This window comes from Ranitomeya variabilis, chromosome 6 (assembly GCF_051348905.1).
Source record: "Ranitomeya variabilis isolate aRanVar5 chromosome 6, aRanVar5.hap1, whole genome shotgun sequence".
In the NCBI taxonomy this organism is placed as follows: domain Eukaryota; kingdom Metazoa; phylum Chordata; class Amphibia; order Anura; family Dendrobatidae; genus Ranitomeya; species Ranitomeya variabilis.
The window spans coordinates 132428242-132448199 of record NC_135237.1 but is presented as its reverse complement, the minus strand read 5'-3'; the positions used below and the strand labels follow the sequence as shown (position 1 = coordinate 132448199).

Below are 19958 nucleotides of genomic sequence, written 5' to 3'. Positions count from 1 at the left end.
GCATCTCTGAACGCACAGTGCGTCGAACTTTGAGGCAGATGGGCTACAGCAGCAGAAGACCACACCGGGTACCACTCCTTTCAGCTAAGAACAGGAAACTGAGGCTACAATTTGTACAAGCTCATCGAAATTGGACAGTAGAAGATTGGAAAAACGTTGCTTGGTCTGATGAGTCTCGATTTCTGCTGCGACATTCGGATGGTAGGGTCAGAATTTGGCGTAAACAACATGAAAGCATGGATCCATCCTGCCTTGTATGGAGCATCTTTGGGATGTGCAGCCGACAAATCTGCGGCAACTGTGTGATGCCATCATGTCAATATGGACCAAAATCTCTGAGGAATGCTTCCAGCACCTTGTTGAATCTATGCCACGAAGAAGTGAGGCAGTTCTGAAGGCAAAAGGGGGTCCAACCCGTTACTAGCATGGTGTACCTAATAAAGTGGCCGGTGAGTGTATATTAATATATATATATATATATATATATATATATATATATATATATATATATATATATATACCTTGATTAATCCCTGAAGAAGGAAACAGATAGATTTCCAAAACGTGTTGGAGTTTTGGTTTATTCTCTGCACTGTACCCTATCACGTGACCATCATGTCACATGATCTAAGGCATCACACAGGTCCTGCAAGTACTGAAGCTTTATTCCAGGTACTGTCGGACTTAATCACCGGCCAGGACAGCGCTCAAACTTTTTATCCATCCTGCAGCACCTTAGTCTGCTACTTCATCCGTGACACCAGCACCTACAAGACTACAGAAAAACCTTACGAAGGCACTGACACTCCAGCATTGAAACACGGTACCCAACATTTATAGAATTATCACTAGAGATGAGCCACCTCCCTAGTGTTCGGGTTCGGTTCGTCGAACAGGGAGATGTTCGCCATACTGTTCGTCGAACTGTTCGACGAACACCGTCGAACCCCATTGAAACCAATGGCAGGCAAACACAAACACATACAAACACATGGAAAACACATAGAAAACACCTTAAAAGGTGTCCAAAAGCTGACAAACTGCTCAGAAGACACAACAAACACATGGAAAAGTCACAACTAGTGTTGAGCATTCCGATGCTGCAAGTATCGGGTATCGGCCGATACTTGCTGTATCGGAATTCCGATACCGGGATTCCGATACTCTTGTGGTATCGGGTATCGGGTATCGCAACAACATTAATGTTAAAATGTGTAAAAGAGAGAATTAAAATAAAAAATATCGCTATCCTCACCTCTCCGACGCAGCCGGGACTTCAGCGAGGGAACCGGCAGCGTTGTTTGTTTAAAATTCGCGCTATTACTTGGTTACGTGAATTCCCGGCTTGTGATTGGTCAGGTCGGCCATGTTGCCGGGACGCGGACCAATCACAGCAAGCCGTGACGAAATTACGTCACGGCTTGCTGTGATTGGTCCGCGTCCCGACAATATGGCCGCCCTGACCAATCACAAGCCGTGACGTCACGGGAGGCTGGACACGCGCCCATTTTAAAATGAGCGCGTCCAGCCTCCCGGCTTGTGATTGGTTGACCGCGGCGCAACCAATCACAAGCCGTGACGTCACGGGAGGCTGGACACGCGCCCATTTTAAAATGAGCGCGTCCAGCCTCCCGGCTTGTGATTGGTTGACTGCGGCGCAACCAATCACAAGCCGTGACGTCACGGGAGGCTGGACACGCGCCCATTTTAAAATGAGCGCGTCCAGCCTCCCGGCTTGTGATTGGTTGACCGCGGCGCAACCAATCACAAGCCGTGACGTCACGGGAGGCTGGACACGCGCCCATTTTAAAATGAGCGCGTGTCCAGCCTCCCGTGACGTCACGGCTTGTGATTGGTCAGGGCGGCCATATTGCCGGGACGCGGACCAATCACAGCAAGCCGTGACGTAATTTCGTCACGGCTTGCTGTGATTGGTCCGCGTCCCGGCAACATGGCCGACCTGACCAATCACAAGCCGGGAATTCACATAACCAAGTAATAGCGCAAATTTTAAACAAACAACGCTGCCGGTTCCCTCGCTGAAGTCCCGGCTGCGTCGGACAGGTGAGTATAGCGATATTTTTTATTTTAATTCTTTCTTTTACACATTTATATGGTTCCCAGGGCCTGAAGGAGAGTTTCCTCTCCTTCAGACCCTGGGAACCATCAGGAATACCGTCCGATACCTGAGTCCCATTGACTTGTATTGGTATCGGGTATCGGTATCGGATTGGATCCGATATTTTGCCGGTATCGGACGATAATTTCCGATACCGATACTTTCAAGTATCGGACGGTATCGCTCAACACTAGTCACAACTACACATAGTAATGCGAAAAGAAAAGAGGTGGAGGAGTAAAAGGAGGAGGAGACACAGATATAGGCATGTCATGCCCTTCTAAAGTTAAGAAAGGCTGGAGTAAAAATCTAAACTCACTCTACCAACACCCAGACGTCTTGACAAAAAAAAAAAAAGAAATATCTTTAGGTAGAATGGCGGCGGGTCCATTCAGAACACTTTCCTTAGAAGCCGCAGTGGTTTCCCCATTGGGAGTTGTGCCAAAAAATGAACCCAATACATTCAGACTAATCCACCATTTGTCATATCCAAGGGGCAGGTCAGTAAACGACAACATCGACGCGGAACCAAGTACAGTACTATGTACTGTACCTCCTTTGACGAGGCAATCAGGTGGGTCAAGAAGTTGGGAAGGGGCACCCTAATGGCCAAAACAGACATTGAGGAGGCGTTCCGGTTACTACCTGTGCCTCCGAATAGTGTCCTCCCATTGAGCTGCTTCTGTGAAGGAGCGTACTACATAGATCGCTGTTTGCCCATGGGTTGCTCCATATCCTGCTCACTATTTGAGGCATTTAGTTGCTTCCTCGAATGTGTCGTCATGGACGTTTGTAAGGCGGCACATATTATCCATTACCTCGACGACTTCTTATGCCTGGGCCCAAAAGATTCGCCACAGTGTGAAAACACGCGGTAGTCCACCTGTGAGAAGTAGAGAGCTGGAGGGAGAGTGGACACCCCAGAGCCGAGGGGTTAGATTGAGAAAGAAAGAAGGCGGTGTAGCTTGCTTCATGGGTGGGGTACTCTGCTGAGTAGCAGAAACTGATCTAGCCCAGGAAATTGTTTTGTACCTAATAGCATTTTGTGCTACTCAGCAGAGTACCCCACCTATGAAGCAAGCTACACCGCCTGTTTACCTAACTACTATTTTTTAATGGCATTTGGCCAAGGAAATCATTTTGGTAAAAATTAGTAATTAGATCAACAGGCGATGTAGCTTGCTTCATGGGTGGGGTAAGCTGCTGAGTAGCACTAAATTCTACTAGGTCCAAAAGGATTTCCTGGGCTAGATGCCATTACAAAATAGTAGTTAGGTAAACAGGCGGTGTAGCTTGCTTCATGGGTGGGGTACGCTGCTGAGTTGCACAAAATTCTACTAGGCCCCAAAGGATTTGCTGGGCTAGATGCCGTTACAAAATAGTAGTTAGGTAAACAGGCGGTGTAGCTTGCTTCATGGGTGGGGTACGCTGCTGAGTAGCACTAAATTCTACTAGGCCCAAAAGGATTTCCTGGGCTAGATGCCGTTACAAAATAGTAGTTAGGTAAACAGGTGGTGTAGCTTGCTTCATGGGTGGGGTACGCTGCTGCGTTGCACCAAATTCTACTAGGCCCAAAAGGATTTCCTGGGCTAGATGCCATTACAAAATAGTAGTTAGGTAAACAGGCGGTGTAGCTTGCTTCATGGGTGGGGTACGCTGCTGAGTTGCACCAAATTCCACTAGGCCCAAAAGGAATTCCTGTGCTACACGCCGTTACAAAATAGTAAAACGTGCAGACAATGCTACTAGGCCCAAAACTATCAACTGGATTAGATGCAGTGAAAATAGAGATACACAGGCGGTATAGTTTGTTTCACAGGCGGGCTATTCTGCTGACGTGCAGACAATGCTACTATTCCCAAAACTATCAACTGGGTTAGATGCAGTAAAAATTGAGATACACAGGCTGTGTAGCTAGCTTCACAGGCGGGCTACTCTGCTGACGTGCAGTCACTGCTACTAAGCCCAAAACCCCAAAACGATTTACTGGGTTAGATGCAGTAAAAATTGAGATACACAGGCGGTGTAGCTAGCTTCACAGGTGGGCTACTCTGCTGACGTACAGACACTGCTACTAAGCCCAAAACCCCAAAACGATTTACTGGGTTAGATGCCGTAAAAATTGAGATACACAGGCGGTGTAGCTAGCTTCACAGGCGGGCTACTCAGATGACTATCAGACAATGCTACTAGCCCAAAAGGATTGGCTGAGCTAGATTGCACCAAATGCTGTGACTAACACTTGCACAGCACTGGCTCAGACCTGCCTGGCAAACAGTGCTATGAACAGCTGTAACCTACCCTGAAAAGGGCTGATATTACAACTAGTCCCAACTCCCGACTCCCTAAACCTATCTCTCAGAAAATTCGCTGGCAAAAAAAGACTCTTTGACTGCATAGCGCCCACAGCAGCAGCGGTGCCGTCTAACACTAAGCTGCAGCAGTGAGGAAATGGTGACGACGGGGCAAATGGCTGGTTCTCATTGGGCAAGGAGTGACATGTGACATACACAGCCAATGACACATGCCCTTGCTTGTCTGCATCACATGCACATTGCTGTGTGTGTGCGCGCTGCTGATAGGCTGAGAGACTGCACCGCCCCTCTGTAAATGCGGGAAAGAAAAAAAAATGAAGATCGGCGTTATTTCAGCACAGATCTATCCCCCGCCCACTATACACTGAAACAGTCCATTAACAATGATAAACAGTTTTAATGTGCAAATCAAGCTAGGCTTTTGGTGAACGAACAGTTATCGAACAGAAACTCGAACAGCCGAATTTTAAGCAAATTGTTAGGGTTCGCCGAACGACTCGAACACCGCCCAAAACAGCTCGAATTTGAAATTGGCGAACAGTTCGACTCGAACACCGCTCATCTCTAATCACGTATTCATTTTGGGGCATTAAGGGTAAGGCCATATAGTCTATGCTTTCCTTCACTCACCATCACTCACAATGTACTTTTCACCCAATAATTAACCCAGCACTATTTTATATTTAGTATCCGATATTTTATTATGTACTTAGTATGAGTGTCCAGTGTTTTTAGATTTATCCTCCGGGAATTATGCACCCTTTTCTTTCGCCTGCCGGTGGTTTTCCTTTAATGATGTTCTTTTCTATTGTTTTACCTACGGACATGCGTTCATTCCACCCCCTGCACTTCTGGATGCACTCCTACACTGGATCGCTTGCGTTCCAGCATGCGGTCGGGAGAGCGCAGGTCAGGAAGTGATCTTACGTCAGGTGAGGAGGAAGGAGCCTGTCATGCGCCGCACAAGTCCGGCTGGCCAAACACATTTTTTCACTTGCGTCACATGTTCTTTATTCACTCTGCTATTTGTGCGAGCCGATTATTTAACCCTCATGTCCACCCACCTCTGACACACCCCCGGAAGAAGTGGGATGCGAAACACGCGTCGGGGTGAGGAGGGACGCTGCCATTTACGTGTGGATGCAATCTTCACTGCCATCTATTTCATTGGTAATATGTTTTATTTTAATTTCTATGATTGCGTGTCTCAGTAACTTTCATTTAGCCAAGCTGGGGATGTAGGGCACATGCCTATTAAAATGTATTGCTTATGAACTGATGGGCTTATAATATTACCATGTATACATCCATATGGCTTTGTGTTTTGGATTTGGTATATATGTGTATATCAAACAGGGTCTCTCTAAGTAAGGGTGCTCTATTATTGTTTTAACACATGTTGTTTTGATTTTTACAACTATTATTAATAAAGCATTGAATATTATCTTTTGCTTAAGTACTGGATATCTTCATTCGGCTAAGTTACAGGCTGATCCAACTTCAGTGGAAATGCCTCAAGACAATGAAATGATGATCAGTAGTGTGTGAGGCCTCCACGTGCCTGTATGATCTCCCTACAATGCCTGGGCATGCTCCTGATGAGGCGGCGGATGGTCTCCTGAGGGATCTCCTCCCAAACCTGGACTAAAGCATCCGTCAACTCCTAGACAGTCTGTGGTGCAACATGAAATTGGAGGATGGTGCGAGACATGATGTCCCAGACGTGTTCAATCAGAGATTCAGGTCTGGGGAAGGGGCAGTCCATAGCTACAATTGCTTCATCTTGCAGGAACTGCTGACACACTCCAATCACATGAGGTCTGGCATTGTCCTGCATTAGGAGGAACCCAGGGCAAACCGCACCAGCGTATGGTCTCACAAGGAGTCTGAGGATCTCATGTCGGTACCTAATGGCAGTCAAGCTACCTCTGGTGAGCAAATGGAGGGCTGTGCAGCCCTCCAAAGAAATGTCACCCCACACCATTACTGACCCACTGAAAAAATCCTCTTGCTGAAGGATGTTGCAGGCAGCAGATCGCTCTCCACGGCGTCTCCAGGCGTCTCCAAACTCTGTCACATCTGTCACATGTGCTCAGTGTGAACGTGCTTCCATCTATGAAGTGCACAGTGCACCAGTGGCGAATTTGCCAATCCTGGTGTTCTGTGGCAAATGCCAAGCGTCCTGCACAGTGTTGGGCTGTGAGCACAATCTACATCTGTGGACGTCGGGCACTCAGACCATCCTCATGAAGTCGGTTTCTAACCATTTGTGCAGACACATGCACATTTGTGGCATGCTGGAGGTCATTTTGCAGGGCTCTGGCAGTGCCCCTCCTGTTCCTACTTGCACAAAAGTGGAGGTTACGGTCCTGCTGCTAGGTTGCTGCCCTCCTACGGCCCCCTCCACATCCCCTGGTGTACTGGTCTGTCTCCTGGTAGTGCTGCCAGCCTCTGGACACTACGTTGACAGACACAGCAAACCTTGCCACAGCTCGCATTGATGTGCCATCCTGGATGAGCTGCACTACCTGAGCCACTTGTGTGGGTTGTAGAGTCTGTCTCATGCTACCATGAGTGTGAAAGCACAACCAACATTCAAAAGTGACCAAATTATCAGCCAGAAAGCATTGGTACTGAGATGTGGTCTGTGGTTTCCACCTGCAGAACTACTCCTTTATTGAGTGTGTCTTGATAATTGCCGATAATTTCCATGTGTTGACTTTTCCATTTGAACAACAGCATGTGAAATTGATTGTCAAACAATGTTGCTTCCTAAGTGGACAGTTTGATTTCACAGAAGTTTGATCCATTTGGAGTTATATTCAGTTGTTTTTAAGTGTTCCCTTTTTTTTGAGCAGTGTATATATATATCTGTATCTCTATGTATCAGTAAAATGTGAGTATACAGAAGAAGAGCATGTAGAGATGCAGCCTGAGAACATTCACGAATCCAAGACAATGCAGCCTGTGGCTTGAAGCTAAAACTCTTCCCTATGATGGAGAGCATGAGCTAAAATAGTGGGGAGGACTAGACTACGCAACAGACATTTATACATATATAGCTATTTTCAAGTCTTGCCACACATTCACAATGGGGTTTAGGTCAGACTTTGACTAGACCATTCAAACATATGAATATGCTTTGATTTAAACCATTCCATTGTAGCTCTGGCTGTATGTTTCAGGTTGGTGTTCAGCTGGAAGTTGAACCTACACCCCAGTCTCCAGTCTTTCACAGCTTCTAACAGGTTTCCTTCCTGGATTGCTTTGTATTTAGCTCCATATGTCTTCTCAGCAACTCTGGCTCGCTCTCCTATTCTTGCTGAAGAAAAGCATTCTCATAGCGTGAGGCTTCTACCATCATGTTTGACGGTGTGGATGGTGTTTCCAAGGTGATATGCAGTGTTTGTTCTCTGTAACACAGTGTTTTGCATTTAGCCCAAAAAGTTCTACTTTGGTCTCATCAGACCAGAGCACCTTCTTCACACATGGTATGTATAGAACACAGCTAGCATGGGTATGTATGTGTGGCACCCCAGGAATTCAGGTACCACAATGGTATTACCTTCCTCTCTGGGAGAGTGATGCCATGCCTGGAGATGAGGAGGATCCCTTTGACTGGCAACCTGTACATGCAACATGTTCTGACTCCAGGCCACAAGGTGAGCTCTGATCCCAGTTTCAGGGGTGCTTCCCTAGTTATATATACATTCTGGTCTGGAGGAGGAGTCAGTTAGTCTGTAGAGACAGTGAAAGAGGAAGGAGCAGAGAAGTGAGGAGCTGGAGGAGAGCTGCGATTGGGCTCCCTCCAAGCTGAAGCACAGAAACCGGGCCCCAGGAGCCCGATGCTGTGTGGAACTGCAGAACCGGAGGGCAGGAAATTGAAAGTGACTTGCCCACATATATACCCTGAGGTGCAGCAACATCCAGAACCCGGAGTCACCATGGATAGAGACCCCTATGAAACGGCTCGTGCTGCCTACTATGCAGGTACTGTACCAGGACAGAGAGTGAGAGAGGACCTTGAAGGTAGCCATAGGCAGCAAGGGACTATTATTCAGCACATACGGAAGGCTTCCAATCTGACCTGGCAAAGGGAATTCTACTCGTCCTCAGGATGCCTGGACTCCATCGTGAACTGTGGCTGGTACCCTGGACTGTGGCTGTCTACCATCAGTAAACCAGGTAAAGAGACTGCAACTTTGTGTCCTCTGATTATTTCTGGCACCACACCATCTTTGCCAAATACACTAGGAGCCCTGGGGACCCAGCTTCACCTGTGGGAAGCCGTACCATCCTTGCTGCAGTGCCATCACTCCCCAGAGGACCCCTTTAAGCAGCATCAGTCACCCCTGACCAAACACCACAGGTGGCGTCACAAACATTTATTACTTTACAAACCCCTTTAAAGACCATCCCTCTTACTTGGATGCCCAGTGCCACGGACCGGGTAGCTGCCACTGTGACTTCCCCTTTAATGACCACTGGACCTGGTACCAAGTACCCCTAGGCTCTGGCTGGGCACTCCATATATATCTATAATATAACACTGGATGCGTCCTTCTGTCCAAAGCCTCTATATACTGCGCATGTGTGGCCGGTGTCAGAAGGAAACATTCAATGGTAGACAGGAAGGAGGACAAGACTGGAGGAGGAATTTGCGTAAGTGCTGATGGCACACCGCAATCTCTGGTGCCATGAAGACATACTGCCATCTTCAGCGAGGCTGGAGGAGGAGGAGTTTGGTGCTGGAGTCAGCACTTGTGCATAGAGAGATGTCCGACATCATTTATTGAAGACAAATTTGCACACAGTGTCTTTAACAAAATGGTGATGGATAGCAGGATGGATTATTATGGGGTTAATCTCTGGCAGCATTAGGTTTCAGTCATGGAGGCAGAGGCGGCACCAGTTCAGTCACTACTCTGAGAATACAGAGTGGCGGCTGTAACCATGCCCCCGACCCTGACTGACACAGCCTCAATGTAGAGCCAGTGTCAGTCAGGGCCGGAGGAACAGTTACAGCGGATGCTCTGTATACTGTCGTGACCCAACCGGCATCGCCTCAACTTCTATCACTGAAACCGAATGCTGGAGGGGAGAACAAAGTTCCTTTTCTCCCTGCTGCGCTGCATTTGGCTGTGTGCAGTTGCCGAGCAGCTTATTGGGACTCTGTCACCTGAATTTGGAGGGAACAATTTTCAGTCATATGGGCGGGGTTTTCGGGTGTTTGATTCACCCTTTCCTTACCCGCTGGCTGCATGCTGGCTGCAATATTGGATTGAAGTTCATTCTCTGTCCTCCATAGTACACGCCTGTGAATCAAACACCCGAAAACCCCGCCCATATGACTGAAAATTGTTCCCTCCAAATTCAGGTGACAGAGTCCCTTTAATATTGCTGATAACCTACAGATTAATCGCGTATCTGGTGACAGGTTCCCTTTAATTTTGTAGTACAATACTCCAATAAAATGACGCCATTTTAATGAAGAAATGTACTATAATGTCAACATTGCAGTGCTGTCATTGTCATTGTGCTGACATTGTAGTACATTACTTCAATAAAATGGCGACGGAGATAGCACATGCGCATACCACATTCTCCAGCGCAATTTTATTGAAAACACTGTACTGTATATGCAAAAAAAAAGGATGCCGGAAATGTACCATTAAAAATACTCGTCACCCGATAATAGAACGGGTTCAATAACTAGTATGTGTATGTATATATACTGTATATATATATATATATATATACATATATATATGATTCTCAAAAAAATAAAGGGAACACTTAAACAACAGAATATAAATCCAGGTAAATCAAACTTCTGCGAAATCAAACTTTCCACTTAGGAAGCAGCAATGATTGACAATCGATTTCACATGCTGTTGTGCAAATGGAATAGACAACAGATGGAAATTACTGGCAATTATCAAGACACCCTCAATAAAGGAGAGGTTCTGCAGGTGGGGACCACAGACCACATCTCAGTACCAATACTTTCTGGCTTTTTTTTGGTCACTTTTGAATGTTGGTTGTGCTTTCACACTCGTGGTAGCATAAGACAAACTCTACAACCCACACAAGTGGCTCAGGTAGTGTAGCTTATGCAGGATGGCACATCAATGCGAGCTGTGGCAAGAAGGTTTGCTTTGTCTGTCAGCGTAGTGTCCAGAGGCTGGAGGCGCTACCAGGAGACAGGCCAGTACACCAGGAGACGTGGAGGGAGGCCGTAGGAGGGCAACAACCCAGCAGCAGGACCGTTACCTCAGCCTTTGTGCAAGGAGGAAAAGGAGGAGCACTGCCAGAGCCCTGCAAAATGACCTTCAGCAGGCCACAAATGTGCAGGTATCTGCACAAATGGTTAGAAACTGACTCCATGAGGATGGTCTGAGTGCCCGACGTCCACAGATGGAGGTTGTGCTCACAGCCCAACACTGTGCAGGACACTTGGCATTTGCCACAGAACACCAGGATTGGCAAATTCGCCACTGGCACCCTGTGCTCTTCACAGATGAAACCAGGTTCACACTCAGCACATGTGACAGACATGACAGAGCCTGGAGATGCCGTGGAGAGCAATCTGCTGCCTGCAACATCCTTCAGCATGACCGTTTTGGCAGTGGGTCAGTAATGGTGTGGGGTGACATTTCTTTGGAGGGCCGCACAGCCCTCCATGTGCTCTCCAGAGGTAGCCTGACTGCCATTAGGTACCGAAATGAGATACTCAGACCCCTTGTGAGACCATATGCTGGTGCGGTTAGCCCTGGGTTCCTCCTAATGCAGGACAATGCCAGACCTCATGTTGCTGGAGTGTGTCAGCAGTTCCTGCAAGATGAAGCCATTGAAGCTATGGACTGGCCCGCTCGTTCCCCAGACTTGAATCCGATTGAGCACATCTGGGACATCATGTCTTGCTCCATCCACCAACGTCACGTTGCACCACAGACTGTCCAGGAGTTGGCGGATGCTTCAGTCCAGGTCTGGGAAGAGATCCCTCAGGGGACTATCCACTGCCTCATCAGGAGCGTGCCCAGGCATTGTACAGAAGGGAGGTCATACAGGCACGTGGAGGCCACACACAATACTGAGCATCTTTTCCTTGTCAAGAGGCATTTCCACTGAAGTTGGATCAGACGGTAATTTGATTTTCCACTTTGATTTTGAGTATCATTCCAAATCCAGACCTCCATGGGATAATCATTTTGATTTACATCGATAATTATGTTTTATTGTTTTGAACACATTCCACTTTGCAATGAATAAAAATGTGCAACTGGAATATTTCATTCATAGATACCTAGGATGTGGTATTTTAGTGTTCCCTTTATGTTTTTGAGCAGCGTATAATATATACATGTATATATATATATATATATATATATATATATATATATATATATATATATATATACAGGTCTGGCAAAAATTAAGAGACCACTGCACAGTTTTCTAAAAATCACCACATCTACGTGTCTGACAGCCATTCCATTCCAGTGTCAGTTGAATTCCAACCAGAGGACACCTAACTTTATTTAATGTGCATCTGATTAGGTAATCACCTGAACCAAATCTTATTTAATGAGGAAAAGTATAAAAACCACTGCTGTGGTTTTCACAATCCTCTTGCAATGGAACAAGCTAGATAGCAAAACAAGAGCTAGTAATATCCCAAAAGTAATAGGAATGACATGCCAAAGGAGTTGAAAAGAAAAGTCTTGACTGAGGAAAAGAAGGGCTCAATTCTGGCTTTACTAGCAGAGGAACACAGTGAGCGTCATGCTGCCTCGATCCTTAAAATTTCTTAGATGGCAGTCCATTACAACAAGGTCAAGCAGCAGACATTGGGGACAACAAAGCTACAGACCGGCAGAGGGCGAAAGCGACTCTCCACTGACCAGGATGACAGTCATCTTATTCGAATGTCACTCAGCAACCGCAGGATGACATCAAGTGACCTACAAGAGGAATGGCAAATGGCAGCTGGGGTGAAATGCACTGCAGGAACAGTTCACAACAGGCTCCTAGAGGCAGGCCTCAAGTCATGCAAAGCTGCAAAAAAGCCTTTCATCAATGAAAAGCAAAGGAGAGCCAGGCTGAAGTTTGCCAAAGATCATAGGTTTGAACCATAGAGGACTGGAGTAAGGTAATCTTCTCTGATGAGTTCAATTTTCAGCATTGCCCAACACCTGGTCACCTAATGGTTAGACAGAGACCTGGAGAGGCATACAAGCCACAGTGTTTTGCACCCACTGTGAAATTTGGTGGTGGATCGTTTAATGATCTGGGGATGCTTCAGCAAGGCTGGAATTGGGCAGGTTAATGTTTGCGAAGGATGTATGAATCAAGCCGCATACAAAGTTATCCTTGAAAAACACTTGCTTCCTTCTGCTCAGGCAATGTTCCCCAACTCTGTGCACTGTTTTTTCCAGCAGGACAATGCCCTATGCCACACAACTAGGTCAAAGAAGGTGTGGATGAAGGAACACAACATCAAATCCCTGTCATGGGCAACCCAATTCTCAGACCTGAGCCCATTGAAAACCTCTGGAATGTAATCAAGAGGAAGATGGATAATCACAAGCCATCAAACAAAGAAAATGGCTTAGATTTTTGTGCCAGGAGTGGCATAAGGTCACCCAAAAGCAGTGTGAAAGACTAGTGGAAAGCATGCCAAGACACATGAAATCTGTGATTAAAAATCATGGTTATTCCGCAAAATATTGATTTCTGAACTTTTCCTGAGTTAAAACATTAGTATTGTTGTTTCTAAATGAATAAAAACTTATTTTCTTTGTATTAGTTGAGGTCTGAAAGCACTGTTTCTATTTTATTTTGACGATTTCTCATTTGCTCCAAATAAATACTATATTTTTAGCTTTGAATTTCTGAGATATGTTGTCAGTAGTTGATAGAATAAAACAACAATGTACATTTTACTAAAAAAATATACCTAAAAAGAGAAAAATCAGAGAAACTGAAAATGTTGCAGTGGTCTCTTAATTTTTGCCACAGCTCCTGCAAAAATTAAGAGGCCACCACATCAAAACCCTGTCATGGGCAGCCCATTCTCCAGACCTGATTTGATGTGGTTGTCCTTCATCCACACCTTGATTGACCTAGCTGTGTGGCATGGCGCATTGTCCTGCTGGAAAAAACAGTCCTCAGAGTTGGGGAACTTTGACTGAACAGAAGGAATCAACTGTTTTTCCAGAATAACCTTTTATGCGGCTTGATTCATACGTCCTTTGCAAAGATTAACCTGCCCAATTCCAACCTTGCTGAAGCATTCCCAGATCATCAACAATCCACCACCAAATTTCACAGTGAGTGCAAGACACTGTGGCTTGTATGCCTCTACAGGTCTCCAGCTAAACATTAGATGACCAGGTATTGGGCAAAGCTGAAAATTAGACTCACCAGAGAAGATTACCCTCCTCCAGTCCTCTATGGTCCAATCCTTAAGGTCTTTGGCAAACTTCAGCCTGGCTCTCCTTTGCTTCTCATCGATGAAAGGCTTTTCTCTAATTTTACATGACTTGAGTCCTGCCTCAAGGAACCTGTTATGAACTGTTCTTGCAGTGCACTTCACCCAAGCTGCCATTTGCCATTGTTTTTAGTAGGTCACTTGATGTCATCCTGCGGTTGCTGAGTGACATTTGAATAAGATGACGGTCATCCTGGTAAGTGGAGAGTCGTTTTCACCCTCTGCCGGTCTGTAGCTTTGTTGTCCCTAATGTCTGCTGCTTGACCTTGTTGTAATGGACTGCCATCTTAGAAATTTTTAGGATGGAGGCAACATGATGTTCACTGTGTCCCTTTGCTAGTAAAGCCAGATTTGAGCCCTTCTTTTCCTCACTCAAGACTTTTCAACTCCTTTGGCATGGTTAAAAGTTATCTTTTCAATCCTATTACTTTTGCGATATTACTAGCACTTGTTTTGCCATCCAGCTTGTCCTATTGCAAGAGGATTGTGAACACCACAGCAGTGTTTTTATATACTTTCCTTCATTAAATAAGATTTGATTCAGGTAATCACCTAATCAGATGCACATTAAGTACAATGAGGTGTACTCTGGTTGGAATTCAACTGACACTGGAATGGAATGGCTGTCAGACATGTAGAGAAGCTGATTTTTATAAAACTGTGCAGTGGTCTCTTAATTTTTTCCCGAGCTGTACATGTATATAGATATAGTGTAATAAAGGTAATAGAACATTTAAGTGCCCTAACCTCCAAGAATTTAGATTTTATTTCTTAGAAATACTCTTTATTTATTAAAGGGGTTGTCTAGGCTTGTGACAAAAGTCTGCAGGCACGCTATGTGACTTCAGACTGCTGAATCATAACAGTGTGTGGTTGCGTGGTTTGCATGCTATCACAATCCCCAGATATTGTTTGTGCTGGTGGGCAGTCACATGACAGTGTGTATACTATTTGTATACTTAAAACACCCTCATTTGGGCATTGAGTAAACTTGTGGTTACTAGTGATGAGCGAGTGTATTCGTTGCTCAAGTTTTCCCAAGCACGCTCGGGTGGTCTCCGAGTATTTGTAACTGCTCATTTAGTTTTTGTTGACGCAGCTGCATGATTTATGACTGCTAGCCAGCCTGAGTACATGTGGGGGTTGCCTGGTTGCTAGGGAATCTCCACATGTATTCAAGCTGTCTATCAGCTGTAAATCATGCAGCTGAGGCAAGGAAAACTAAATCTCAGAGCACTTACAAATACTCGGAGACTACCCGAGCGTGCTCGGCTCGGAAAAACCTGAGCAACGAGTACACTCGCTCATCACTAGTGGTTACCTTTTTATTATATCTTTCATATTATTTCTTATGTGAATTATATTATCAGTGTTGATGATTTATTTTTCTCTGCATATTTAAACATTTATCAGCACTAATTCATTTATGATTCTTAATTATTTTTTTTATCATTTATTGTACAATCTCTCCTTTACAATTATTGATATTTGTTTGGCCTATTGTACAGCTACATTGTGTTCAATTAATAATAAATATTTTTTGGCATTTGATTTCCGTTATTTGGCTTTTTTGACGTTTTCATTCGGTTTCTGTTTATTATCTGTCTAAGCTGTACAAATATTTTTCGTCGATGAGATATTTTCTAGTGCTTACATTTTTGTTTATGAGTTCAGTTTCTCTGTACTGTTTTAGGAACAGATTTCATAAAAATCGGCCACAATGTTGGTATTGTAGTATGCAACAAATTTTCCACCTGGAAAATCCAGACAGAATATTTTCAGCCTATCTGTCCCGTGTGCACATGCTCTAAACAGACCTTTGGAGCTGCTTATACAAAAGCTTAGGCTATCCCTATATCCCCAGTAATAGTATAGTTATAGTATTGTAGTAAAGGATTTGTAATTCATATAGGGTACTCAAGAAATTCATGAAAAAGTGTCTGGATTTGTTAATTGGGCAAATTCGTTGAGTCTAACCGGACAAGAAATACAATTCATATCCAAAGCATGGGCTTTAAAACTATGATCCTTATTTCCAGTTTATCCACAAGATGCTCAACATGAGTCTTCAGCCAACACTCGGCTCGTAATCGTAGACATGTGTTGGGAATAAAGATCATTGCATAAAAGCTGAACGAGGTGTTGGAAGTCAACCACATAGAGTGTCATTTTGGCTTATCTTTGTTTAGTTTTTGTTTTAGATGGTAAAGTAGGGAATAAAAAAAAATCACTTCTCATTTTACAATTTTTTAAATTCATTAATTGTATACCAACTCTATAACTTTTAATCGGCACACTTAACGGTTCAGTAAAAAAAGGTATATAGTTTCTAGTTGGCTGAGATGGAACATATTCTTCTTAAGAATACGCAGCTCAATATAACAATGCTTTATTAACATACTGCTATCCAAGTTTAAGAAAGATATACAATTTCCTTACCTTATCGCTCCTATTATAATGCAAAGAACATCTTCAAGGATATAACAGATGGACTATGAAGTGACCTATGGATTTGTCAAGAAGAACAGGAATTTACACATGTGTATACATAAAAGAAATTAAAATGAAAAAACCTCACACACAAGAACACCTGAAGACGAAGAAGAGCCCGAGGACACCACATGAACTGTGCAGCTGTGAAATTTAACCCTGTATCTCATAACTCCCATCAGTAAAGACAAATGGAACATGACACCCTTTCTAAGAATAAAAAGTAAAAGTCGGAATCTTTAAGAATTAACCATTTCTTGCTGCAAAGTATGTATAAAAAAAGTGTATAATTCTCCAGTCTGAAAAGCAAATGAGTAACACAGAACAAAGAAAAATCTTTGAAAATGCAAAACATGAGCAAATACTGACCTTTGTAATAAGGAGAGAGGAAGTATGATGATCTGATACTGCAGTAAATTCCTACTGAAGAGGCAAATAGGTATTATAGCCATAAAATGCTGCATCAGAGTCCCATAAGAGAATAGAAAGAAGAAAGTACTGATACAGATATCATGGGTGGGTGGGTCGTGCCTAGAGAAATGGGGAAGGGTCAAACATACACATGCTTAAGCATTAAAAACACATGGCTTCAGAATGAGTAGTAAACTCACAAACCCAGGGCTAATGACATGAGATGGAAAGATAATATATGTACTTTACATAAAGGTTATGTATATACAGTGTGTGTGTTTGTGTGTGTGCATTTATATATATATATATATATATATATATATATATATATATATATATATATATATACAGTGTAACCATATATTTATAATATATTTATATACTGTATAAGTACAGTATATTGTGGATATAGGATAGATAGACTCAGCAAGTATTGTCCCTTTTGTTATAACTGTTTAGTGTATAGCACAATGTGAGTGTTACACACTTGGTTGTGGAACCACTGTGCCACAGTCCGGGGATGACATGGAGGGGTGTAGCTAAGCAATCACCTTACTCTTTGCTAGAGCCCCTGATGATGGGGTTAGTCTTGGCTACAGTTGCACACCAGGTGCTACTCCAGGACAGACCCACAGAGCCATGGCAGGACCAGTCAATAACTGTTTAACGAGATGGTACGGCACAAGCAGGAGAGGAACAGAAACATGGGACGGACACAGTATGGGATCACAAATGCAGGTTCTCAGGTGCAAGTACACACTGGGAAGGTAATCGGCAAAAATACAGGTCAGATGGATCAGGATTGGGACTAGGAACAGGCAGGATGGATTCCGGTATGGGTATAGCAGGGTGAACTGGGAAAAGAACAGGCAGAGCGTATCGGATCAGGAGCACGGGGACCTTACAACTAACTAGCAGGAAACACTAGACTAACTACAGTTGCTAATGCACCTCCAAATAGGTTATATTCAACACGCCCACAAGCTATTGCTGGGGATGATTATAGCAGCATACACACTGGCCCTTTAAGAGTTAGGTAGCGTGCGCACCATAAGACCAAATCCAGGAGACCTGCGGGCCTTGCACAGGTACTGGAAGTATACAGACCCCTAAGGAGCGCGGATGGGAAAGTACACATGCCGGGGTCCCTTCAGAAGGGACAGAGAGGACTCATTCAGGGGCACCGGTGGTGTCCTAGCAATGAGAGCACACCATGTTTTAAGTTCATGGGCAACTGTACTCTCTGCTAATTTTTCAGTATAAGCTGCTGTGTATGTGTATGTGTGTGTGTGTGTGTTCATGAGGAATGGTACTATTTCTGGACATTATATGACTTGAATCTTGCATTTTCACCACTTTTTGGGCTCTTCATGCGCTCTTAATTTGAAATTGACTCTGAGCTGGTGGGATGACTAGCTGCACCCAAGATAGGATTCCTGCTCTTTATACTTCAGTTGGCACTGGTGAAGGGCACTCTGTTCTTTTTGGTGAATTGGATAATTTGGCTAAAAAAAGCCTAATTTTTTGGACATAATACAGATCCCTCCCTATTGAATATTTGTTCACACACAAGTGAACACAATATTTATGAGGATAACACCCCGCTCACTTGTAGTATGCCAAATGCAAAGTATATTCTAGGGTTTTGACTTGGTATTTTGATTGCATTGGCATTGTTATCTTATTCCCATTAAAAGCCATTCAAAACATTTCAGTGGGAATCTTGCTTTCAATGTTCAAATAAAGGAACTGGTTCATCATGCCGGCTTGTTTGGGATCAACCTATCACTAGTAGAGATAAGTGAAAACGTTTGCCAATATCAAACTCGGCACGAATATTGCATATTCGGATTCATGCTTTTTTTCCTAAAAATCGGAAAACATTGGCCAAAGTTCGATAAATGACAAAGTTCACATCAGTGTTTCTGGTAGCATCACTTGCCACAAAATGTCCCGCACACATGCACACTGATGACACACAGAAGACATCCCTGTGTCATCAGTCTGACATGTATTGACGCATGGAAATCAGCGGTACTGTTCGCGCCGGGTGCTGAAGTGAAGACAGCTCACATAACATTCCCTGCTTGCGCTGTGGGTTGCAACCCTCAACTATCAGGGTTTATTTATTTAAATAAATAATTAAATAAAGCGGTGTGGGGTTCCCCCATTTTTGACAACCAGCCAAGCTAAAGCAGACAGCTGGGGGCTGGTATTCTCAGTCTGGTAAGGGATGGATGGATTTTGCCCCCCAGCCTAAAAATAGCAAATTTTCTGGTCTTTAAAAGAATTATTTCAGACATTGTGGCACCGACTTCCAGTTATATATATTTATTTTTTGTGACAGGCATAGGTCCTATAGTTATGGGAGACATATTTTTGGCATCATGACGAACTGGCAAACATAATGCTTTCACTGGCCATAATATTGACATATTGGTCTTTGGTGCTGCCCATGATTGGCAGCAGCAGCGCCGGTCATATGTCTGTTAAGAGTGAGCAGAAAATACCGCATGAGTAACGATACCCCAGAAGCTTTGGAAGTGGATTTTCAATTAGTTGAGCATTACTTATTTTTTTAAAGCATTCTGAGAGGTTTGTTTAAAATGTTTAAGTGCCTGAACAAATGAAAATTAAATATCATATGGAAAGACATATAGAGTGTTCAAGATATTATATTCCATTAAGTAGCATATATTTTAGACATCACGTAGTAAATTACAATGTTGTAGAACATCTTGAACACTGAATAAGTCCTCTTGATTGATGTTATAATAAATGTAGTAAATGTGTTTTGTGGGAAAAACCCTTCAATGACGATTAAAATAGAACTGCACATTCAACAAACTTTACATAACGCAATACCTCAGGTGAATATAAGAAACTTTGTAATTTATCTTAACAGAGAAGTCTGCTTCTTTTTCCACTTATGATTTACATCTTCCCCTCATACCTGTCTCCTGAACTTATCATCTACTCTAAAAAAAGCAACTCTAAAAAAAACAACTCAGCTCCACCTAGGCCAGACAAGACAGATTGCCAGCTCGCTGTAATGTTAGGTGACACTTCCTATTACACTCTTTAAAAATGGTATGGGTAGATAGAGGAGCGGAGTGTGGAAACAAGGTAG

At 43.8% G+C, this 19958-nt stretch overlaps 1 protein-coding gene across 1 annotated transcript in view; it reads right to left on the bottom strand.

The window, feature by feature from the left end:
• Window positions 1-19285, bottom strand: part of LOC143783231 (collagen alpha-4(VI) chain-like) — a 307945-nt gene extending 288660 nt beyond the window's left edge. The window contains exons 1-2 of the mRNA XM_077271649.1: window positions 19225-19285; window positions 16367-16397 (exon numbers count right to left, since the gene is read on the bottom strand). Of these exons, the coding sequence (XP_077127764.1) occupies window positions 16367-16397; window positions 19225-19285 (92 nt within the window). The remainder of the gene's footprint in view (window positions 1-16366; window positions 16398-19224) is intronic.
• Window positions 19286-19958: the final 673 nt, after the last annotated feature.